The 26245-nt window shown below is 49.9% G+C and overlaps 1 protein-coding gene across 1 annotated transcript; it reads left to right on the top strand.

Annotated features, from left to right (window-relative positions):
* Nucleotides 1–341: 341 nt before the first annotated feature.
* Nucleotides 342–26245, top strand: brd1a (bromodomain containing 1a). The gene is made up of 13 exons (XM_079755780.1): nucleotides 342–618; nucleotides 1813–3286; nucleotides 5180–5336; nucleotides 5876–6016; nucleotides 6598–6726; nucleotides 10539–10851; nucleotides 11609–11974; nucleotides 15120–16472; nucleotides 17280–17436; nucleotides 18796–18929; nucleotides 20600–20709; nucleotides 22923–23077; nucleotides 24106–26245. The coding sequence occupies exons 2-13, from the start codon at nucleotides 1830–1832 to the stop codon at nucleotides 24287–24289; spliced, it is 4656 nt and encodes a 1551-aa protein (XP_079611906.1). The 5' UTR covers nucleotides 342–618; nucleotides 1813–1829; the 3' UTR covers nucleotides 24290–26245.

Here is a 26245-nt window from a genome sequence, read left to right as displayed (position 1 = left end):
AAGGATGCCTCATACAATGATCTTAAAAAAGTAAAAAAATAAAAAAATATTGATTTGTGTTTAGTTTGTTAGATAAATCAGGCGTATTGCCCGATTTATACAATAAACTAGATAAATCACGCTTGTTGCCTGATTTATCAAACAAACTAAAGACAAATAAACTATAAAAAAAATCCTGTCTTTATTTGTTTGTTTGTACATTATCACGCACGAACGTGATCCCCGCTGCGTCACAACGTCACCACGTCGTGCCTTGCGTGGTGCGGCGGTCTCGTGCATTGTTGTGTTGGGGGTCGAGCTACGCTAGAGCTACGCCGCTCATTCAGCTCCTGCTCTCCGCGGAGGCACCACGGCGACTCCCCACCACAACAACCCCGTGAACGAGCCGTTAAACCCCTACCGTCAGATCCCCTGCTTACACGCACGGATTTGAATGTTTGAATGCGGAACTTTGCGGTCGTACAAGCCGCTCTGGGAGCCTCCGTTTTTCGTTAATCTCCGAAAAGATCGCGGAATCGCCCGTCGGATGAGAACATTGTGTTCGGTTCAGGCCGTACCGCCGTCGCCTTTTGCAGCTACTGTCTTTCCCCCACTAGCATAAGTGCTTACAAATCCGAGGTATGTGTGTTTTTCCTGCTTATTTGCAACACGATACAGGCCCCGATACGCCCAAGACCACGAGACGTGTACGTTATCTGCAGTGTTTCGCTGTGTGAATGGCGGAATTTAAAAGAGGGGGTGGTGGTTAGGGGAAAATAAAGAAGAGCCGTTTTTGTTTTGTTTGACGCCATTTGCTCTTGTTAGCAGGGGGCTAGCTTCACTGGCTAGCTGGCTAATGTTATTGTTAGCATCCAGGCCACTTTGGCACAGTACACTCGCATTAGGATGGTTAACTGCACACCCCTGCACCAAATAGGACATTACTAACTCGGGTCTAACAGCAGAGCTATGCAGGGCCACCTCCCACTGCATTTAAATGCCTCTGTCAATGATCATTATGAAGTCCTGGCTGGCAGGGCTCCTGGACGGCCAGGATGACTAGTATTATCATATTTGTTACTGTACTCTGTTGCACCATCATTAACACGAACAAGCTAGTGGTGTTTGATCCCTGTCTGGTATGCACGCCACTTTTCATTATTTTCATGCTGGTTTTTGCATGAAATGCCTCTTGGGTGCAACCATACCATCATGCATAAATCCTGTTCTTTTTGGTATCTCGAGTCCTCGTCTGCGATTTAAATGCTGCATTGTATCGTGTCATAGTGAGAGCTGTTCTTGTGTTTCAATGATAATTAAATGAACTGAAACTTTAAAACAAGATAAATACTCGTTCGTGCCAAATAGGTGCTTACACTATACATGTGAGATGTTAATGAAAACATATTTGTCAAAGTAAATGTCAGCTTCACACGAAAGTTACCTTAATAGTTACTGCCGTTAGCATTTGAACATCGGCATGTACAAGTAAATGTTTAAGGGTAAAATATTTCGATTTATGTTAGTCAAACCTCTCTTATTTGAAGGGAATCTTTTAGCATTGACAAAAAAGTTTGTGTAAACAGTGTATCGTTTTAAAGAATTGAAGTTAAATGGGTATTTCTTCACAGCAAAACTCACTCTTGTTGTTGTGAGTTAAAGTTTGTCCCAGAACTATCAGTAGCCCGACAATCTTTTAACATTCACAACATGCAGTTGTTTTACATTTGTGACATCTCTGTAGAGCTAGCCAGGTATTCATTCATCCGTCCTGCTCATCCTATTGTCACAACAGCCGATCTTGACTCTGTGCTCCACTCTGTGTCTCCATAGCAACACGGATCGCCACCATGAGGAAGAAAGCTCGGTACCACCGGGTCCCCGTACCCCAGCGGCCGCCGTCTCCCATCATGCCCTCGCCTAACAAGCAGATCCTCACCTACGCCCAGGCGCAGCGAATGGTGGAGATGGAGATTGACGGGCGGGTGCACCGCATCAGCATCTACGACAAGATGGGCGTGCTTTCGGACGACGACCCCACGGCCCAGGAGATGCTGGAGTGCACGAGCAACAAGGAGAACGCGGACAAGCCCCCGCCGCAGGTCCCGCTGCGCTCGGCCCGTCTCAAGAACAGCCAAGAGAAGAAGAACGCCGCTCTGGGCGTCACCGCCACGGCGGCGGCGGCGGCGGCGGCGGCGGCCTCCCATGGGGACAAGCCCGGGAACCATGGCCCCCACAGCGGGGCCTGCCCTAAGAAGCTCCCAGAGCCCAAGTTCCGCACGGTGGAGTACAACCTGCCGGCGGTGCCCCGCCGGCCCGCCGCCTTCTACGCCTTCGAGGAGAAGACGGAGGAGGAGCTGGACGAGGAGACCGAGTACGACATGGATGAGGAAGACTATGCCTGGCTGGACCTGGTCAACGACCGGCGCCGCGGCGAGGGCGCCAGCCGCGTCTCCTACAATGTGTTCGAGTTCCTGGTGGACCGCTTCGAGAAGGAGGCGCACCAGGAGAGCCAGGGCCAGGAGCAGGCGCCCGTCGACGAGGACGCCGTGTGCTGCGTGTGCGCAGACGGCGAGTGCCACAACGGCAACGCCATCCTCTTCTGCGACGCCTGCAACCTGGCGGTGCACCAGGAGTGCTACGGCGTGCCCTACATCCCCGAGGGCCAGTGGCTATGCCGCCACTGCCTGCTGGCGCCCGGCACGCCGGCGGCGTGCGTGCTCTGCCCCAACACGGGCGGCGCCGTCAAGCGCACGGACGACGAGCGCTGGGGCCATGTGGCGTGCGCCCTCTGGGTGCCCGAGGTGGGCTTCTCCAACACCACCTTCATCGAGCCCATCGACGGTGTGCGCCACATCCCGGCGGCCCGCTGGAAGCTGACGTGCCACCTTTGCAAGCGCAAGGGCGCCGGGGCGTGCATCCAGTGCCACCGCGCCAACTGCTACGCCGCCTTCCACGTCAGCTGCGCTCAGAAGGCAGGGCTCTTCATGAAGATGGAGCCGGTGAAGGAGGTGACGGAGAGCGGCGAGCCGGCCTTCTCGGTGAAGAAGGTGGCGTACTGCGGCCCGCACACGCCCAGCGGCGGCGCCCGGAAGCCCCTGACGGTGTACGACGCGGTCACGGCGCCCCGGAACGGACTGTGTAAGAAGGAGGAGCAGGGAGCCCGACGGAGCGGGCGGTCGAAAGGGAAGCGGCCGCAGCAGCAGCAGAAGAAGAGCAAGAAGAGTACAAAGCCGGACGTGAAGGTGGAGGAGGTGGAGGGGGAGGTCGCCACTCCTGCCAACGCTCCTAGCTTCCCTCTCCAAAGGTGCGTCTTGTTCCGGACTGCTGCAGTCAGGTCGCTTATCAGAGGTTGGATGTGTCCATTTCCAAGGTTCAGATTTGGACTGGTTTACAGTGCAACATTTGAAACGGGGTGCATGGATTAAAGGGAGCAGGTATCTGGTGTGTACTGAGTCCTAAAGGGTCATCCTTCTTGCCACTATCCGCTTCCGCCTGGCATTAAAGGGGTGATATTATGCCACCAGGTGTCTGTGTGATATGCCAATGCAAGCCATTTGAAAATTGGCCTTTTCCTGTGTTTTAGTGACATCGAAATTGGGTGTGTCCGCCTAGATGAATGCTTGATAGTTAGTCCTGACACGCAGTCCACTGGGTAGGCTGGTAGACTGAGCTATCCAGCATACCTCTGGGTAGACACTCCCACTTGTGATGTCACTAAAACGTCCCTCTCCAAAGGTGTGTTTTGTTCCCGACTGTTGTTCCACGTGTTTCTGATACGTTTCACTTTTTTGAGTGGAACTGTAACGTAATACACAGCAGTGTTTTACACTGACTAACCTTGATCAGCACGTGCAAACTGTACGTGGCAAAAAGTCATGCATACCAAATCCTAACAGTTTTTTCCACCCAGCATAAAAGAAAAAAAAAAGAACCATTCAGTGGTGCTTCTTCTCATAAAAACCTCAACAGTTTTTATGAGAAGAAGCACTTCTGAAAAGGTTAACCTTGACACTTTTGTTCAATGCAAACAGTTATGTGACCAATCTGTTGGCTTTGGTTCTATGCACATGGAATACTAATAGTCACTTCATATTCAAAGTTATTTGTATTTGAAGAAGGATGGGTGTAGCTAGGTAGTAAACATGGACGGGCTTTGTAGACACATCCCTTAATGACAGGTTTGGAAGGTTTTGTGAGTACGTAATTAGTTACATTGCCCCATTTGAAAAGCAAGAAAATCATCGTTTGCAAATTGGCCTTTTCCTGTGTTTTAGTGACATCACAAGTGGGCGTGTCCATCTAGATGTATGATGGCTGGACCAGCAACATTTGTTACGGTCCACTGGGTAGGCTGGTAATCTGATCTATCAACACACATCTAGGTGGACACGCCCACTTGTGGTGTCACTAAGACACAGGAAAAGGACGATTTTTTTCCCTACAGCTTGAGATGGCTAATCACACTCACACCTGGCGGCATAATAGCCCCACTTTAACATGTGTTTAGGCAATGGATACCATGCACATGGAATCCAGATCTTAATGCATCAGAGACACGTGTGATCAGCTCTGTCCAACCACCACATGGTGGTCTGGCTACCACATGGTACTGCGTCGAGCAGGAGTGTTAATGCAGCCGGATCTCCAATACACACGTATAGGGTTCTATTTACATCTGAGGGGTGGGACATGGAGGCAGATTCCATGAGCCAGTCCCCTTTTAATTATGAAGCATCAGAATACATTGTCCTTTAATCATCCATACGTGCTCCTGTGCTTGGAATGAAAGCAATGAGAGATTAAACAAAGTGTGCTTAATTCAGAAGGACGCCACATTCGTCGGAAGACTGCTGGGGGAATTTCAAACATCCAACACTAAATTGAAAGTAGATAACAGCAAATGTAGTTTTGTTCCCGTTTGTACGGCTTTAGAATGTACCTCCTATAACTCTACGTGTTCATATGATTCCTACAGAAAATCATGTGCTGCTTCATCATCAGGAACGTGGAAAACAATCAATTGATTTAGCAAGGGCAATGTTATTCACCTTAAATCCTCAACATCTGTAAACCCAACATGCAACAGCGGTATAGCTGTCTGACAACTTGAGTGTACGCATACTGTGTGTTCATCCCCGGCCTGCGGCTTGTATGACGCCGTCTCCCTAACCCCCCGACCCGTCCGTCTGACCTCCAGGCTACAGAGCATCCTGAACCAGGTCTCCATCCAGAAGAAGAGGGCGTTTGTGCAGCTGGTGCTGAACTACTGGACCCTAAAGAGGCAGGCGAGGAATGGGCTGCCCCTCATCCGCCGGCTGAAGACCAGCACTCAGTCCCCGAAGACGGTTCAGCAGGTACCCCTCACTGCTAGTTTGCAACCCAAGGCTCTGCTGAAAATGCTGATCTTATTTGCTAGATTCTATTTTTTTATTCAATTGTGATGCATTGCCTACGTATACCGTTACGGGACTCGTAAAGAATCTGTGTATGCGGTTCTGTTATGGGTTGTGTTGCGTTCAAGATCAACAGAGGCTGTGGGACGTTTCATGATCGGACTTAACAGTCTTCAATTAGACGCCTGGCCCCTTGGTTTCCTTACATGGCGGTATGTTCAAGGTCACCTGAGATAGTGGGTTTTTTCACAACATTTTGATGCGTTCAGGAGTGCTATAAATGTTTAAACAATTTTTTGTTGTGCTCACTTCAGGTTCATCTGAAGTGGTCGGAAAGTTCTGTTACATTGTGTGGTCCTCATGGTCACTAAAGTCAGTGGGAGGCTCTCTAATGGGATGTGTTCAAGGTGGAGCGAAACCGTGGGAGGTTTCAAGACTGTGCTGTGTTCAGGGTCACGGGAAACATGACGCTTCATGACGCTGTGTCTTTTGGTGCCCAGGGCCACCAGAAGCAGTGCGAGGAGGAGAGCCGGGCCCTCAAGGAGCAGCTGAAGGAGTGGCATCGCCTGCGCCACGACCTGGAGCGAGCCAGGCTACTGCTGGAGCTCATCCGCAAGCGGGAGAAGCTGAAGAGGGAGGAGGTAGGAGGCCATGGCACTCCACGAGTGGAACGCAGACCTAGTGACCCACGGCATAGCTGCGGCGGCTTTCTGACACACGTGTCCGTATGTGTGGTGACGTCAGTGTGGCATGAGTGAGGGAATTAATGCGCGAGTTAGGGAATTTGTGTGTGCGCGTCTGTGTGAACGTCTGCGCGCGTGTATGAATGGGTGTTAGGTGGGTGGGTGAATGGACGTGTTTGTGCCTGAGTGAACTTATGTTCTTGTGAATGAATGGTTTGGGCATGTAAGGGAATGGGTGTGGGGGGTGAACGTGTGAGTGCCGGAGTGAACAACTGCGGGTGTGTAAATGGGTGTGAGTGCCCTGAGTGAACGACTGCGCGTGTGAGTGAATCGGTGTGGGCTGAGTGAAGGAGCGAGTGACTGTGTGTGCCTGAGTGAGTGAACGGCGCACGTGTGACTGGGTGAGTGAGTGAATGGGCGTGGTAGGTGAGTGAATGAGATGCATGATGGATCGAAACCCTTTCTCGTGGTGGAGAGTGGCCAACCAAGGCCTGCGACCCCCCCCCCCCCCAACCTGTCCCTCCGTGTCCCTCCATCAGATGAAGCTGCAGCAGACCCTGCTGGAGATGCAGCTGACGCCCTTCAGCCAGCTGCTCCGGGCCCTGCTGGAGCAGCTGCAGGAGAAGGACCAAGCTCGGGTGTTTGCCCAGCCCGTGGACGTCCGCGAGGTGAGGCGACACACTGCGACACACTGCGACACACTGCGACACACTGCGACACACTGCGACACACTGCGACACACTGCGACACACTGCGACACACTACGACACACTGCTAAACCCTAGAGTTGTTCCGTTACGATGGCAGTACCGGAAATTCCTCCGATTGCTGCCTAAAATTTTGTATCGAAGGTATCGGCGGGTTCACATGTCTATGCGCCTATCCGATACCATCACCTGATTAACACCTTTACTACACAGGCAGAGAACATCACAAACACCTGCTATTTGTAGTTACAATGCTAGCCGCTGTATCGGTATATACTAGGTGTTGGCTGATACTCAAGTTCAGGAGTTGGAATCGGTATCGGGATCGGGAAGGAGTAAAGGGTATCAGAACATCTCTACTACACACTGCCCTACACCCATTCACCTGACACGGATATGGGGACGGTTCTTGGTGAGGGTGTCTGGTGACTCACAGACAAAAGGTTGTGGGTTCACACCCTATTGGCCCCAGACTAGGTGTAGGATACCCAGACCCCTACCGGCGTCTTTGTGACATCTAAAACAATAGTGACTGTCAATCACTCGCTCTGATTCCTATGGCTGCTCTCTCCAGTGGTTTTAGTCATATTTATAGAATTTAGCAAATTAGTCCTGCAGCACTTGTTTTAGTTGCTCATCCAGCTAATATCTCATGCTTGTATGTCAGATGTCATACATGCCTACATAGTTAGTGTTATTTTGTTGAGGCATCAGAAATGCTTTAAGGAAAGAGGCTACTCTGAACGCCAGAGTTTAGTTTGGACGAGGTATGAGTGGATCCACACAGCTTCTGTGTCTGTAATTTAGAACATGATCTTGGTGTAAATGAAACATCCCTTTGACAAAGAATAAGGAATCAGTGGGATTACGGTTAATTGGAATGAATCAAGCAAACACTCTCACTAGCTTCAAGGAGCTGCAACATAACACCATAGGCTGTATGGATTAAACACATCCAACACAGAGTTTACCCAACATGTAATCAAAGTTAATGGTGTTGCTTGTTATATGCTCAGCCTTATCTAAAAGCACAACTACATTGTTCTCTGCCTCTACTTGGAAGCTTGTAACCATATGTCTGTGTGGTCACTAAGCTTTGGATAACAAATGAGTCGGAGCGTTCCATTCTCCTTATTGTATTGCATGTGTGTTAATCGAATAAATGGCTGAACTGATTTGACTGCGTCTGGATGGTTTATGGTAATGTGATTGCCAACATACAAGCCTAATGGGTGATGGAAGATATTTATACTTTGGTGTATAACCGCACTGTGCATAGGCTATCGCTGTAAAGGCTGAAGGTTCGATACCGATGTTTGGGGGGGGTAACGTCAGCAGCCGATTCCGATGTTTGGGGGTTAACGACAGCAGCTGAGTCCGATGTTTGGGGGTTAACGACAGCAGCTGATTCCGATGTTTGTGGGGTAAAGTCAACTGCTGATTCAGATGTTTGGGAGATGCCTCTGATAAGCTGACTTCTCTTTTGTGAAGTTCAAACGGGGAAAGAAGTGTGATAAAGTTACCTGTGCAACTATGTAATCTTATTCCCAGATCGGCCGATGGCAGTCAATAGAGGGAATATCGGCCTATACGATAAACCTGTGCATCCCTTGTTGGCATGTTATAATTATCACAATAATGGGAGTGTTAGGATAATTGGCTTGTCAGGATACTTACTAGTTCAGTGCTGACTAGCTTGCTGTTGGCTAGTTTGCTGGTGGTTAGCTGCAGTGTAGGCTAGCTAGCTGTTGCCATAGTGTTGGCTGGCTAGGCTAGCCCACGTTGGCTAGCCAAGTGTGGACTTCCTCCATTGTTTGCTTTGCGTCTGCTAGCTGCTAGGCTAACTTGTTGCTGACAGTCATTTGAAAAGTGAGCACTTCCTGGTATGCGTCATGCGAGTAACTGAAAGGTTGTGGCTTCGTATTAATCGTGGGTGTGCTCTGGGATACTCAGCCCGGCTAGCTCAGTCGGTAGAGCATGAGACTCTTAATCTCAGGGTCGTGGGTTCGAGCCCCACGTTGGGCGCTGACGTTTTTGGTTCCAGTCCATGTTCAAGATCGCAATTTTAGAACTGCAGTGTATTTCGATTTTAATACTCAATAATATACTTAACTTAATATACTACTTATACCTGCAGCCTATATCTTATCCTGAAAATAGCACTTAGCATTGTTAAGCGTCTTATCCTAGCCATCTTTGTTGAAACAGGAAATGGGTTAACCTAGCTATTGTTAGTGCTTGACACTTGTTTCTAAGAACTTCCCACCCTACTGACAGCAATATATTGATTCTCTTCTTCTGACAAATGTACTCATTGTAAGTCACTTGGGATAAAATCGTCTGCTAAATGCCCAAAATGTAAATGTTAACGATGGCAATATGTAAAGTTGATTGTGTCTTGACTGTTGCTCCATGTTCTTGAACCGAGGGACATATCATCTTAAACTACCCCCATTCTATACATTAGGAAGAGATAACTATGACTATGTATACACACAACACAGTAGATAAGATATGATCGGCATGCTCTAACTTGATGTAACGTGACACTGCGACGGTGGTACCGTACAGTGCTGTGAAACGTGAGAGCTTCCTGGTATGTTCATATGAACCTCCCAGGGGCTGTTCGGCTGGCTTCAAGAATGTGGGCGTGTCGAAGGAGACACAGCCCGGCTAGCTCAGTCGGTAGAGCATGAGACTCTTAATCTCAGGGTCGTGGGTTCGAGCCCCACGTTGGGCGCTGATCTTTTCCAACTGTCAGTTGTCATAAGACACATGGCTGACCCCAGGAGCACCCGTCCTAGCAGAGACACTTGGAAGAGGAGAGGGACATGTGGCTTATGAACCAGGAACGCTTTTAAAAACTGATGAAAAAGTTGCCAACAACTCTTTTATATATAACTTTGTAAAATATGTAACACATATTTTATTCAGCCTTGATTTAAAACTAGGGCAGGTGGTTTTGAGTTAGCTAGCTTTTGAAATCATCCATCCAAATAAATCCCACCCCTCCCTTCAGGGCCTCTCTCCAAAGTCCAACGGGACGAGCTTGCTAGCCTAGCAACATATTTGCCTAGCCTTTTTGAAAGCTCAGGTCATGCGCAATGAGTTCAGGGCCGAGTATGTGTAGATAGCTGGGTAGGTATGCTGACAGGTAGGGCTTCCAATCATTTCTGTCGGGCGGAAAGCAATGATTGGACAGGCCCATTACAGAACTGCATCCGCCACAGGTCATGTTTTTGTTCGAGAATATGATTTATTGTTTGCGACTGGGGCGTAAAGAGAATTTCCACAAATAGGACATTTTCCTTCCTTCTCCCCCCACCTTGCCTCAGACACCTTTGTGCTTGGTCGGCAAGCACACACACACACGCATGCTACCGCAAACTCCCCTCCTTTCTCTCTCTCCCCATGAGAAGGGTAAAAACCATGTAGTCATTTAACACAGAAATAACTGGGTCGTATAGACTTCGTAACTGGACTTTTGAAAAACAAATTTGATAGGGTAAATTATTTTCTCTCTGCCACCATTGCATGTCATTTTTGCTTCTCGCACGCCTGTGCGTTCTCGTGCACACATCCTGCAACACGTTTTAACTTTAACTTAACACAATGCAGTTGCTTTTCTTGTGAATGTCCAGGAAGAGTTTTGGTCATTTGTACTTTTAGTAATGTTACATTTGAACTGGTTTATGTGGCGGCTAATAATCAATATCAAAATTTGTCGAGCTCTAGCTCAGCGTCTCTAACGCCCCCCTCTGTCTCCGCCCCAGGTCCCGGACTACCTGGACCACATCAAGCACCCCATGGACTTCTCCACCATGGCCCGGCGCGTGGAGGCACAGGCCTACGGCGGGCTGGACCACTTCCAGGCCGACTTCGACCTCATGGTGGCCAACTGCCTGCAGTACAACCCCCGGGACTCGTACTTCCACCGCGCCGCCGTGCGCATGCGCGACCAGGGCGGCGTGCTGATCCGCAAGGCCCGACGCGACGCCGAGCGCATCGGCTTCGACGCCCGCGCCGGGATCCACCTGCCGGAGGCGCCCAAGCTGGAGCCGGCACCACCCTTCTCCTGGGACGAAGGTAAGGCCACGTCCCGCTCCAGTCCGGTCCGGGAGATTTGAGGGTCCGCTCCCGGGTTTTGGATTCACGTCAATTATATTTTATTTGTGTATTCCTTAATCACAGGTAAAGCTTAACAGGCCATATAGTTATGACACCATCATGACCCTAGCCCCCCAGAGGGCAAGAAAAAAACTCCCTTAATCAGAAAGGAAAGAATATTGAGAAGGAACGCTGTGTTTGCAATGGGTGCCATAATTGGCACACATTCATACAGGCAAAAAAAATTCGATTGTTGATGGGATGCTGGTCGGTTAACCTAAAGGAGAGTCCAGGCATTCAGTTGTAGTCACTGCGTTATGCCAGGCATCCAGTCAAGTGCATGCATGAAATGGTAGACTACTGCTAATTTAGTAACTACAGCGGATCAGCATAAGCCCAGAGATTGTTGTGGGTAAAACTTTTGATTGTCTGGATCTGGGATCCTTCCGCCGTGGGGAAGAAAGAGATGGCTCTAGACTCCATCAATTCCTAGAATTTGAAACTGAATTCATAAAGTACCTTCCATGCATGCTGTACAATTAGATATTATATAATGAAGAAGATACATAATGGTTAAATCAACTCAAACACTAAGAGTAAAACGAGACAGGTGAACATCTTACCTACAAGATGTTCCTAAACAGCACTCCATCAAGTTAATGCAGAGGAGTAGTGTTTAGTAACCTCAAGTTCAGGCCGATGTTGACCTTTGACCTCTCTTTGACCCCCCCCCCAGTGGATCGCCTTCTGGTGCCGGCCAACCGGGCCTGCCTGTCCCCCGAGCAGCAGCTGCAGCAGCTGCTGGAGAAGCTGGACCTCACCTGCTCCATGAAGTCCAGCCCGTCGCGCAGCAAGCGGCTCAAGCTGCTGAAGAAGACCATCAACGACGTGCGCAGCGAGGCCAGCCTCCACCGGGGGCTCCCCGACCACCACCACCCCCACCACCACCATCACCATCACCACGCCTCCTCGTCTTCATCCTCTGCTTCGTCCTCCTCGTCTTCATCGTCGACCTCTTTGTCGTTGACGTCGCCTCATCCCGAGGCGGGGAAGACTCACCTGAGAGCCGCGCAGACCAACGGCCACGGTCTCCACGACGATGGTACGTACCGTGTTTTCTCTACCATGAAGGTAGCCCCATGCTTTAGCTTTTTGGAGTAGATCACTATAGCGCCTCTTATGCCCAATCTGGAAACACTTTGGAGAAATGACTCTGACCCGTGTGCCTTTGACAACACCACCATTGATGATGATTGTTTTCCTTTTTTCACAAAATTCAAAATGGTGGAAAATCTATCCGGAAAGAAGTCATATGTTCTCGAGACGAATGTGTTCATTATGAGGAGACACATGTGGGCAAAGTTTCCCAACTGTAGCTCAAAGGGCTAAGGAGATATGCTTGTTCAAAGTTCACATTTCCACTGCTCAGAGCCATTGCACCATTATTTACTGGGCCATATACGTTCACCCTCTACCATGGTGTAAAGTTCTAGTAATTGGGACTGGATAGATATGTCGGGCTAGGGGTTTCTGGGGAAATAATATAAGTAGTAATTACAATAGGGTGTCTCCCGATTTTGTATTTGGCCCTCTAATACTAACACCATAAAAACGACAGCAAAACACAGCGGTAGTTCAGACTACAACACTTTTGTAGTGCAACGGCCGTGGCCTAATAGGATTCCATTATTTACTTCTTAAGATCGAAATGGCAGTTGGGACAAAAGGAGGAACGTATAGAGTTAGCTCCTCCTCCCAGGATCCTTCAAATGACGACCTGAAGGTTGTAGCTCCAAGTCATTAGGAAGACCCTGACAGTTAAGTTAAGACAGTTCAGAATACTGGTAGCTTTTACGAAAACCTGCTAATCTTAAAGTCCCTTAAGCTTGGCCGAAGTTCCACCACATACTTGCCTTGCCACCTTACACAGCCTTTCAAGTCTGTTCTTGTTGGTCAGCAATGTGTTGCCAAACCTCACCCTTTTTTTGAAGAGTTCAAACTGATTAAAGGGTTCTTCTGTAGAAGAGTACTCATTTCAGTGGAGACGTTCACACTGGAAACGTTATGAGATGGGTCATTTGGACCTTTAAAAAAAAGCATTGCTCTTTCAGGACTTTTCCTAAACATGTGTTGTTTACACATGGTCAAACACATCTTCTTAAAATTCTGAAACGTTATCGGAAAAACAAGGTTTCAAGCCGTTTTGAGACTTAAGTTCAGCAGTATAATACTTGTGTTTGTGTCCAACCATATAGCCCTTGGTCATGTGGTCTGTAATGTCAACGTAGACTTGGTGGTATTAAAGTAGGGAATGGTTTTTTTCTGGTGGATTTGGCCTGCGGTCATCATTGGCAGTGCGCTGTACTGAATAGGGACCATTCTTTTATTTTTTTGCTTTGCCTGCTTAATTGTGCGTGTTGCATTTCCTGGCTTCATCATAGGGTGATAGGGTTATCAAAAACGCAATAACGTGGATTCAAAACATGTCAAAACAAAAGGTGTTCTAAAAACACATGGGTTAACAAAAACATCGGGCTGTGTAATGGTAATGTGTCCACCAATCCGTCATCCAGATTAGTTTGCAGATTTTTCTTCGATTGCTGCATACCAGTGCTAATTCTGCGGTGCAATTTCATTGTAACTGCACAATTTACAAACAACCTTTTTTTGGTTTAATTCAAATTGTTAATACAAAATCAGAACTAGAATGAGTCGTGTTTCAAAAAGCCCTCACACCGGTACCACCTAACAGCAACTCTATAATTGATTGCACTGCCTCAAACCGTGGCAATTATTGCAGCGCCATCCATTGCCCCATGACATTAAACACAAAACAAGACCCCAGATCGTATCTCCAGACGAGGTGGCTCATCTGGTCTCCGTCCTGCTTTATTGAAGCTCTGCTGTCACCCAGCAACAGTATCCACCCTGGATGAGATTAATAAATTGGGTAGCTTGCTAGCCATCCAGCCTTCTGGTTTCTGCCGGCTCGAATACAGTTGGTACATTTTTTGGATTGTCAATTTCCTTTTAAAAACCTTAGTTCTTTACGCAATTGATATTTTTTAATTATATAGACATTATTTTCCTTTTCATTTCTAAAACGGTTCAGATTCATTAAAACAAATGTTTAATCAATTATTGAATCAAATGCCACATTAAGCTGCGTGGGCGACATGTCATTGGCTTTCGGATCCGTTTGGTACACTTCCGACTCGCTTACTGAAACATGGCTGGTTGAGATGCTGAGATCACTTGCTGAAACACAAACAATGAGACAATAAAGAACCGCCGTTACCATGGTAACGGCGGTTCTTTAAGAAGGGGAACACGGCGATGCCTGTCATGCAGGAGAGCGTACTCACAGGCTCTGTTCTGAATGACCAATCCCGATTTAAAAAGGAAAAAACTAAATTATTAGTTTATTAACTGCCAACCTGTTGGTATTCGTTGACGTTTTATATTTATACCGAGTAACGTAGCCAACCGCAGACTCAAATCGGCCCTCAGCCACAGAAGACATTCGCTGCCTCCTTTTTCTGTTAGAACTCCAGTAGTCACATGGTGCCGGCGGGCCCATGTTCCATGCCGGAGCTCAGTCCACATTTAGCCTGCAGGCTAGCAGAGTCACATGACGGGGTGTGTTCTGTCCGTGTGGTCATGTGATGGACGTCAAATCAGGGACAAGCCGACTTCTGTCCTCTCCCAGACTCCTCCATAGTACTCCCATTATACCCGCAGATGAGAAGCATACATGCCTTGGACAAAGACATTGTACTATTGAAAAACTTTCTTGGCATAAAAATGATCTGATGCTTTTTTTACTGGCAAGGTTAGACTCTGACTTAATCGGATATCACATGGTGTTGGGGTCAGAATCAGCTTGGAGGTCCACCTTGTCTTGTTGGGAACTGAGCCCCCACACCCCTCTTAAACACGTATCGTATGTTGTACGTCCTTGCCTTTTAAAAATAGTACTTTAGAATTGTGTAGCATCTTATCCTAGCTTTCTTTGTTGTGTACAGGGAGTGGGTTAACCTAGAAATTGTTAATGCTTGGCACTACACAGACAGATATGTTGTTGTTGCTCTTTTCTTCTGACAAATGTACTTGATGCAAGTCGCTTTGGGTAAAAGCGTCTGCTAAACCCCCTGAATATAAATACAAGTGACTGATTCCTACTTTTACAAATGAAAGGAGCTGTATGTTCTGGGTCTGATTCTGATGGCTTCCTCCTTCGTCTCCAGGGGACAAGTCTCTCCCCCCCAAGCTGGAGCCTCTGGACTCTAGCCCCCCCCCGGTGCACCCGGACGGAGACCCCGGGCCCCCAACCCTCAGATCCATCCACGACGGACCCCTCCTCCACCACAAGGCCAACCACCTCCACCACCACTGCAAGGACCCCCCTAAGCTGAACCCCAGCAAGAACCCCCCCAAGCTCAAACACAAGGGCGCTCCCGGCCTCCGTCCCGAGGACGCGCCCAGCCTTAACCACAACGCCCCCTGTGATCCCGGTCACCAGGAGCCCCCCAGCCTCAAACACACCGCCAACCACCTCCAGGACACCCCCAGCCTTAAACACACCGCCCCCGGCGACCTCCACCACGAAGACCCCCCCAGCCTCAAACACAGTTCCAACCACCTCCAACAGGCGGACCCCCACCACCTCAGACACAAGGCCAACCACCTCCACCATGAGGACCCCCACAACCTCAGACACAAGGCCAACCACCTCCACCAGGTGGACCCCCACCACCTCCACCTCCACCAGGTGGACCCCCACCACCTCAGACACAAGGCCAACCCCCTCTATCAGGTGGAACCCCACAACCTCAGAAACAAGGCCAACCACCTCCACTCTGAGGACCCCCCCATTCTGAAACACAAGGCCAACCACCTCCACTCTGAGGACCCCCCCATTCTGAAACACAAGGCCAACCACCTCCACTCTGAGGACCCCCCCATTCTGAAACACAAGGCCAACCGACCCCAACCTGAGGACCTCCCTAGCCTCAAACACAGGGCCAACCACCTCCACCACAAGACCCTCCCCCACGACCAGGCGCCCCGCCTCGACTGCGAGCCCCCCCGTAACCTCGACGACCGGGTACCCGACGTCAAACGCGGAAAGCTCGACGGCGAGGCTCCTCACCTCAACGGCCACGCACGGCCCTCGTCCGGCTCCCAGAATGCCTTGCTGGAGGGCGAGGTCAGCGTGGTGGCGACTTCCACGCTGGCCGAGCCTGTCGGCGCGGTCGGACGTCGCACCGCCATCCTCTTCAGGAAGTCCAAGAGGGGCGTGGCTGTGGTGGGCGTGGCAAGGGGAGGGGGAGGAGCCGATGAAGGGAAGGAGGCGGGGCCAGGGGGGTTGGCGTCGGAGGGGGCAGGGCGGATACCGCGGATCGGAGAGGAGGAGGTGGTGGAAGGGGAGGAGCTTGGGTCCAAGTCCTTCCTGTCCGTGGTGATCCCGCGGCTGGAGAATCTGCTGCAAGGGAGGAAGAGGAAGATGAGGAGGAGCGTCGACGGGCGGGGGAGCGAGGAAGACTCGACGGCAGCCGAGGAGGGAGAGGGGGCATCGCCGGTCAAACGGCTCGACAGAGGTAAGAAGCAGACCGCCATGTGGATGTTTGACGTTTTCTTCTTTTCAAAGATATCCAAGTCCCTGGATACAGAACACCCTGATGTGTGTGTGAGTGTGTGTGTTCACTTGGACATTGATATTACCATGTTCACATGGACGTTGATATCACTATGTTCACTGGGACATTGATATTACTATGTTCACTGGGACATTGATATCACTATGTTCACTGGGACATTGATATTACCATGTTCACATGGACGTTGATATCACTATGTTCACTGGGACATTGATATTACTATGTTCACTGGGACATTGATATTACTATGTTCACTGGGACATTGATATTACTACGTTCACTGGGACATTGATATTACTATCTTCACTTGGACATTGATTGATTGATTGTTGACTATGTTACTGCGTCCTTGGTATCATTATGTTCACTGGGACATTGATATTAATATGACTATGTTCACTGGGACGTTAATATCACTATGTTCACTGGGACATTGATATTACCATGTTCACTGGGTCATTGATATTACCATGTTCACTGGGTCATTGATATTACTATGTGAGCTGGGACATTGATATTACTATGTTCAGTGGGACATTGATATTACTAGGCTCACTGGGACATTGATATTGCTATTATCACTGGGACATTGATATTACTATTATCACTGGGACATTGATTTTAATATGACTATTTTCACTGGGACATTGATATCACAATGTCCACGGGGACATTGATATATATTTATGTTGTTGCCGTTGTATTCACTCAGGGTCGTGTTTTAACCCGTGGGCGTTTCTCCTTCAGGTCTGTCGAACGGTTTCCTGGAGGAGGAGGTGGAGGAGCAGGAGGAGCAGGAGGAGGTGCAGAAGGAGCTGGGGAACCCCAGGACTCTGGAACCACGGAGACGCTGGGCGTCCGAGTCGTCCATCTCCTCCAGTAGCAGCCTGTCTGCCTGCACCAGGTACATGTCTGCCTGTCTATCTGTCTGCCTGCATCAGGTACCTGCCTCTTTATCTCTCTGTAGGCATGCATGCATGCCTGTCTGCCTGCACTAGGTACCTGTCTGTCTGTCTTCCTGTCTATACCTGTCCACCCCAGGGTCAGTATATCTGTCTTTTCTTTCGGCCTGTCTGTCTGCCTGTTTGCACCAGGCCTCCATGTATGTCTGTTTATGTTAGGGATGGGTCAGAATATTCGATTATTCGTTCCCGATGGTCCAAACTGATTTTTAACATTTGGACCGGTAACATTTTTCCCAATTCAAATATAGAGTTTTTCACAAGCCTTAACTTTGTTTCCCTGGTAATGCCTGAGGGTTTGACTAATACCTGGAACAATAGTGTACTAAAGTGAAAACGTCACGCTGTCCTGGCAACCGGATTTTCAGTTCTAAACAACAGAACGAGAGGGGGTTTTACTTTGCTACAATGTGTTGTTTCTTTCAAAATGAAAATAAATCAATTTCAAATGGTGAAAATCACTACCAATCGAAACATGTCAAGGCTTTCTTGTATTCCCCTGGGGTATTAAAAGGAAAAGTTTGACGACGTTACTTTAGTTAATTTTTTTTATCTATTCTCAATATTACTCACATCTTTGGTAAAGCAAACTCGCAAATCAATTCCCCAAAAAAACTTTCATTTTCTATAAAACGTTTGTGTTGCATAGGATTTCCCCTTGTTAATTTGGTTTGTGTAGAACCGAAAATCGGTTGCTATGGAAACGTGACGTCACACTTTAGTACTCTATCATTACCTTCCCGTAAAGATGTTATGCAACGGAAAACGTTGTTCACTCCTCCAGCAAAAAGGACGGACCTTAGCTACGACTTGGCAACGGGAGGTATTCTAGTCCGCTCAGCTATGAGCCAGAGAGCTAACGTTATGCAGTGTACATATTTACAATTCATCCCAGCCTTTATACAACAGATACTCTAACAGGGTCTATAGCATATAACCGCGTTGTCTGATTGCAGTTTAATTCATTTTTCACAACAGACGATTTGACTGGAACTACTTAGCAGGTAGTTGTTTTTTTTGCGCTTAAGATATTAAATGATTTCTTGCCGATGATCCATGGCTGCCTTTGTGAATGTCGGCACACATTGAATAATCGATTATTCGTTCATACCACCCACTGATTATTCGACCATGAAAAAAATTTGAGTTATTCACATCCCTAGTTTATGTTTATCTTTCTCCACCGGTGCAACACCGCCACCCTGTGGCGTGATGTTGCTCTCAGAGAATAAACCCTGTCGTAACACACAAGACAGGTTACCAGGGTATAACCTCCTCCTCGCTCCCCCCCGGCTCTGCAGCGGCACCCTGACCCTCCCCCAGTGTGGGAAGGGTAAGCCGGCGCTGGTGCGGCGCAACACGCTGGACGACAAGAGCCAGATGATCGCCTGCATCGAGACGGGGAACTACGCCCGCGCTGCCCGCATCGCCGCAGGTAGAGCGGCGCCCGCAGCCCGGCCTGACACGCACACACACACGCACGCACGCACGCACGCACGCACGCACACAGACACACACACACACACACGCCTCTGGCCTCACACACACACACACACACACACACACACACACACACACACACACACACACACACACACACACACACACACACACACACACACACACACACACACACACACACACACACACACACACACACACACACACCTCCGGCCTCAAGCACACACACACCCACACCTCCGGCCTCAAGCACACACACACACACACACCTCCGGCCTCAAGCACACACACACACACACACCTCCGGCCTCAAGCACACACACACACAAACCTCCGGCCTCAAGCACACACACACACAAACCTCCGGCCTCAAGCACAAACACACACACACACCTCCGGCCTTAAGCACACACACACACACACCTCCGGCCTTAAGCACACACACACACACACCTCCGGCCTTAAGCACACACACACACACACCTCCGGCCTTAAGCACACACACACACACACCTCCGGCCTTAAGCACACACACACACACACACCTCCGGCCTTAAGCACACACACATACACACACCTCCGGCCTTAAGCACACACACACACACCTCCGGCCTTAAGCACACACACACACACACACACACACACACACACACACACACACACACACACACACACACACACACACACCTCCGGCCTTAAGCACACACACACACACACACACACACCTCCGGCCTTAAGCACACACACACACACACACACCTCCGGCCTTAAGCACACACACACACACACACACACACACACACCTCCGGCCTCAAGCACACACACACACACACACCTCCGGCCTCAAGCACACACACACACACACACCTCCGGCCTCAAGCACACACACACAAACCTCCGGCCTCAAGCACACACACACACACACCTCCGGCCTCAAGCACACACACACACACACCTCCGGCCTTAAGCACACACACACACACACACACACACACACCTCCGGCCTTAAGCACACACACACACGCACACACACCTCCGGCCTCAAGCACACACACACACACACCTCCGGCCTTAAGCACACACACACACACACACACACCTCCGGCCTCAAGCGCACACCCACACACACCTCTGGCCCCAGCCACACCTGTCCTCCGCGGCAGCATGCATGCCGGGGGCTGTTGGGACCCAGGGTCGTGGACCGGCGCTCATGCAGAGACCGCGCTGTCCCTCCCTCTCGGAGGACATAAACGGTCTGCCTTTACACCACGCTTTTCTAACCAGCGGCCGCTCAAAGCGCTTCACAACATCGCCTAGCATTCACCCACTCACCCACGCACACATTCACCCACCGGCGGCGGAGTCGACCACGCACGGCGCCAGCCGGTGCGTCGGTAGCAGTCGGGGCGAGGCGCCTCGCCCAGAGACACCCCGACCCTTAGCCAGGGGGAGCCGGGGATCGAACTAGCGACCCTCCGGTCACCAGCCCCGCCAGCAGTCCGACGCAGCCCGCCTTCCCCCCCTAGGGCTCAGAGTCCGCCGTGTGTGTGCCTGTGTGTGCGCGTGGCCGTCCTAACAGGTGTGTCTGTTTGTCTGTTTGTCTGTGTGTGTGTGTGTGTGTGTGTGTGTGTGTGTGTCCTCCAGAGGTGGGGAACAGCAGTATCTGGATGCCCGCCAGCGCGGCCACGGTAGCGCTGGAGCCCCTGACGCTAGTGTGGGCCAAGTGTAGCGGGTACCCCTCCTACCCCGCCCTGGTGAGTCCCCCCCCTCCCCCCGGGCTGCAACGCACCAGTATGTTTATCGGCCTCCCCAGAGGGGGCGGGTTTAGTTAGACGAGCGGCCCCATCCAATGTAAGTATTCATTTTAAGAATGAACCCAGAGTCACGGGTTTGAGTCCTTGAAGCATCGAGCAGCAAATGTTTGGTATTCCTACTTGATGAATGAGTCAAACGATGGATCTAAACCGGTCGAGTCATTAAACGGTTAATTGAAGTCTACCAATTATTAGTTGTTGCAGCCCTACAGTCCTAGCCCTACTAACCCCCTGGTGTCCTACCTCCTACCCTACTAACCCCCTGGTGTCCTACCTCCTACCCTACTAACCCCCTGGTGTCCAACCTCCTACCCTACTAACCCCCTGGTGTCCTACCTCCTACCCTACTAACCCCCTGGTGTCCTACCTCCTACCCTACTAACCCCCTGGTGTCCTACCTCCTACCCTACTAACCCCCTGGTGTCCTACCTCCTACCCTACTAACCCCCTACCCTGCTGAGTCCTACCTCCTACCCTACTAACCCCCTATCCTGCTGAGTCCTACCTCCTACCCTAACCCCCTACCCTGGTGAGTCCTACCTCCTACCCTACTAACCCCCTACCCTGGTGAGTCCTACCTCCTACCCTACTAACCCCCTACCCTGCTGAGTCCTACCTCCTACCCTACTAACCCCCTATCCTGCTGAGTCCTACCTCCTACCCTACTAACCCCCTATCCCGCTGAGTCCTACCTCCTACCCTACTAACCCCCTATCCTGCTGAGTCCTACCTCCTACCCTACTAACCCCCTACCCTGGTGAGTCCTACCTCCTACCCTACTAACCCCCTACCCTGGTGAGTCCTACCTCCTACCCTACCCTTGAGTGTTATCTCCTGCCGTAATAACCCCCTACCCTGTTGAGTCCTACCTCCTTCCCTACCCTGTTGAGTCCTACCTCCTTCCCTACCCTGTTGTGTCCTACCTCCTACTATACTAACCTCCCTACCCTTGTGTCCTACCTCCTACCCTCCTAGCCTTACCAACCCCCCAAATAGAAGCGACCACACCGATCGTCTCCAGCACTAATCCCATTGATTCTGATCCTTTCGGTCCTGACGTGGGATCAGAATCAGATGCAGGTCTGATGTTTTTTTGCAGTACGACCTGCCCCATCATTTGATCCAAATGTCCAACCACCTCATCTGCAGGCCGCTCTCATGAAACGGATGCTGTGTCTTCGTCGTTAACCTTGAACCTCTACTGTGACCCCATATCCTAGCCTGTCACTGGAGTCACCTCACACCGACCAGAACCTTACCCACCGTCTTCCTTCACAGGCTTCGTCCCGCCCCCTTCAACTCCACCTATTTTTCCTCTTCGGTTTGCGCCATCTTTTTGCGGCACCTTTTTGTGCCGCCTTCATCGCACCGACCTTTGGAGCCGTGCGTTTGGCCGCGACCCAAAGTCTCCAGAAGCTGTTAGCCCGGCCAACTGAAGCTAGCGTCCCCACTGCAGCACACAGGACCGCCGTAGCGCCTTGTTACCGTCTGAGATGAGCACAAGCTATCCATTGTCAGAGTGACATCGCTGGAGGTCTGAGGCCTGGGTGGTCTGAGGCCATGCAGTGTGCTCAAATAACCACTAGATGGCGGTGGATAGATAGGATTCCTCGCGTCATGTGCAACGCCTTTTCATGTGGCTGAGAGACATAAGCTGTTGCTCAGGAGAATTACATGAGCCACGACATCTAACCCTCTCTGTCTCTCTCCTACCTCCTCCTCTCTGCTCCTCTCCATTTCTCTCTCTTTCTCTTCTCCCCCTCATGTCTCTCTCTCTCCCTCTCGCCCTCTCTCTCTCGCGTCTCTCTCTCTCTCTCTCTCTCTCGCCCTTTCTCTCGCCCTCTCTCTCGCCCGCTCTCTCACCCTCTCTCTCTCTCTCTCTCTCTCTCTCTCTCTCTCTCTCTCTCTCTCTCTCTCTCTCTCTCTCTCTCTCTCTCTCTCTCTCTCTCTCTCTCTCTCGCCCCCTCTCTCTCTCGCCCTCTCTCTCTCTCGCCCCCTCTCTCTCTCGCCCTCTCTCTCGCCCTCTCTCTCGCTCGCCCTCTCTTGCTCTCTCTCTGTCTCGCCCTCTCTCTCTCGCCCTCTCTCTCGCCCTCTCTCTCGCCCTCTCTCTCGCCCTCTCTCGCTCTATCTCTCTCTGTCTCGCCCTCTCTCAGATCATAGACCCTCACATGCCCCGGGTGGCGTGCCAGCACAACGGGGCCTCCATCCCAGCGCCCCCCCTGGACGTGCTGCGGGTGGGGGAGCAGATGCAGTACAAGGCGGAGGAGAAGCTCTTCCTGGTCCTCTTCTTCGACAACAAGCGCAGCTGGTGGGTGACCTTACCTGGAGCTCTCTCTCTCTCTCCTGCTGGAGCTCTGTCTCCTTACCTGCTCCTTAATGACCTGTCTCTGTACTGACTGTCTAACCCCTACCTGCTCCTTAGTGACCTGTCTCTGTACTGACTGTCTAACCCCTACCAGCTCCTTAATGACCTGTCTCTGTACTGACTGTCTAACCCCTACCAGCTCCTTAATGACCTGTCTCTGTACTGACTGTCTAACCCCTACCTGCTCCTTAGTGACCTGTCTCTGTACTGACTGTCTAACCCCTACCAGCTCCTTAATGACCTGTCTCTGTACTGACTGTCTAACCCCTACCAGCTCCTTAATGACCTGTCTCTGTACTGACTGTCTAACCCCTACCTGCTCCTTAATGACCTGTCTCTGTACTGACTGTCTAACCCCTACCTGCTCCTTAATGACCTGTCTCTGTACTGACTGTCTAACCCCTACCAGCTCCTTAATGACCTGTCTCTGTACTGACTGTCTAACCCCTACCAGCTCCTTAATGACCTGTCTCTGTACTGACTGTCTAACCCCTACTCCTTAATGACCTGTCTCTGTACTGACTGTCTAACCCCTACCAGCTCCTTAATGACCTGTCTCTGTACTGACTGTCTAACCCCTACTCCTTAATGACCTGTCTCTGTACTGACTGTCTAACCCCTACCTGCTCGTTAAAGACCTGTCTCTGTATTTACTGTCTTAACCCTACCAGCTTAACCCTACAACCCTACCATCTCATTTCAAGTCTGGTCAAATGTACTAGTATTCCCAGAGTGTGTGTATAACAGTGGAAAGTACAGGACAGTTATCAGACTAAAAGGCCCCACATGTAGGCTGAGGTCTCTGATTGGCCAAGGCCCCACATGTCGACCAAGGTCTCTGATTGGCCCGTGTGTGTTTCTAAAAGGCCCAACATGTCGACTAAGGTCTCTGATTGGCCCGTGTGTGTTTCTAAAAGGCCCAACATGTCGACTAAGGTCTCTGATTGGCCCGCGTGTGTTGTGGTGTGCAGGCAGTGGCTTCCTAGATCCAAGATGGTGCCGCTGGGCGTGGACAAGACGGTGGACAAGATCAAGCTGATGGAGGGGCGGAGTTCCGGCGTGCGCAAGGCGGTGCAGGTGGCGTTCAGCCGGGCCATGAGCCACCTGAACATCACCCAGGACCCGCCCCCCAGCGACCTGAGCGACGTGGACTAACACACACACACACACACACACACACACACACACACACACACACACACACACACACACACACACACACACACACACACACACACACACACACACACACACACACACACACACACACACGTTGACCCCCTCGGGCACGCACAGCTGGATCGGCTACCGGGGAAACCGGACTCTGAGAACTGGACTCCATAAGCGGACCACCGAGACCACTAGGGGTTATGCAATCGCCCCGGTGACGTCATCGGCGCCCGGTGACGCCACTGTGTGACGTCACCGGACAGGGGCGGGGTGTTGGTTTGGTGGCCGGCGTTTGTGTCGGCTCCTTGTTCCCCCCTCCCCCCTCCAACAGAAGACTTTTAATAATGAAATGTTTACTGACGCGTTTTATATGACCCCCCCCCCCCCCCCCCCCCGCGCCATTCCGACACGAACACACTCCTAAAGAAACGCACTGCGACCACTCGCCGACCCCCTCGGCTGCTGCTTAAACGAATGTGTCCACCAACCCCCCCGCCCAACCCCGCCTCCACTGTATCTGACCTCTCGACCTCTGTACCTCTGCTCCCCCGCCTGCCGCCGCCGCCGCCCCTGACCTATCCTCGACCATACTCTATTCCAGGGAAAACACTATGAGTGACGATTCGACCGACGGGGTTTTGCTGTGTTGCCGTTGACAACTCGCCCGGCCCGCGGGCGCCATTTTGTTTTTCAGTCCCAGCTTCGGGTGTTTTTTCTTTTTTTCTGTTACGGTTTCATCTCAATTAATTTATGCTGTCAATCACGTCGATAGCTACCTAAATGTGATTTTTTTTTTTTTTCTTTTGTGGGCCCCGTTTCTGTAAAAATAGTCTAGTTATGCTAGTCTTTAGCATACACAATGACACGCTTTGCCGCCCTTCTCAGCTAGCTGGGTCAACGCATCGCTAAAGCGAAGCTCGCGCTCTCTCACACTTTATACATCTTAAAACACCTTCCTCTTCAACAAGACTGTAAATATCCTGTACAATTGCCTGACACTAACTTATTTTGTAGTTTTGAGCGTTACCGGGTACTGTACATGACATTTCTTAGTATTTATACGTTAGATTGTTGGCACAAAGCCGTGCTACACAATCGAGAAACCGACAAGCGAGGAATCGTCGTGAAAAACTTTGCAGTTAAAAATATAGGAGCGCTGAAAAAAATCAAAATGGACAAAAAAAAAGGCCATGAAAGAATGAAAGTTTTCCCTTTTCATTTTTATATATTATCTATTTTATAAGTTATTGAAGTTTATATGCGTAAGCTTCCATTTGGCATTAATCTTTTTTGTAATCGGAACAAAAATAGTTTTAGTATATTTTTGTTCATACATATTTATATGATTGAATATATATGTACGTCTGTAATGCTCATACTAAAAGGACTAATGTGCGATCAGAACGCGAAAAACCAAAACCAAAAAAGTTGCTGCCCAGATTTTATTTTATTTTCTATACTTTGTTCTTTTCCTAGTGTGCCATTTTATTGTTTGGAGAGAGAAAAGAAAAACCTTACGAAAAAGACAAAATGTATTTTTTACGTACAACACTTTGACTGTTATTGGATTCCTGCTGTAGCTTTTAGAGCGATGTGCCTGTGCTAAGTTATTGTAAAGTATTTGAAACATTACTTTATACTGGGAGAATGGTGTGAGAGTTGATTGTGGCTGAAGTGGACATTTTCTGTTAACATTTTTTCGGTTGCCTTCTTTTTTAAATTACATTTTTCTAACGTTTTTCCTTTTGACTTTTAGTTTCTTTTTGTTTTGTTGATTTCATGCTATTGGACTGTTTTCCTGGGTAGCCTTCGATACTTCTGCTCCGATTTGTTTTATATATTATACTGTCGTGTTTTTATTTTAAGTATCAAGTCATACAGTATTGCCGGGACTGTTTCTTTTGTCAAACGAAACGAAATAAAATCAAAACAAACACTCAA

This window comes from Pollachius pollachius (genome assembly GCF_949987615.1).
Source record: "Pollachius pollachius genome assembly, chromosome: 18".
NCBI classification, from domain to species: Eukaryota; Metazoa; Chordata; class Actinopteri; order Gadiformes; family Gadidae; genus Pollachius; species Pollachius pollachius.
Note: the sequence above shows the minus strand (reverse complement) of the source record. Positions and strands in the feature narration are given on the sequence as shown.

Excerpts from the sequence above, each read along its gene's own strand:
- brd1a (XM_079755780.1), top strand. The coding sequence starts at position 1,830 with ATGAGGAAGAAAGCTCGGTACCACCGGGTCCCCGTACCCCAGCGGCCG. Across the intron at positions 3,287-5,179 it reads CCTAGCTTCCCTCTCCAAAG|GCTACAGAGCATCCTGAACC; the intron begins GTGCGTCTTGTT and ends TCTGACCTCCAG. Across the intron at positions 17,437-18,795 it reads AGCCTGTCTGCCTGCACCAG|CGGCACCCTGACCCTCCCCC; the intron begins GTACATGTCTGC and ends CCGGCTCTGCAG.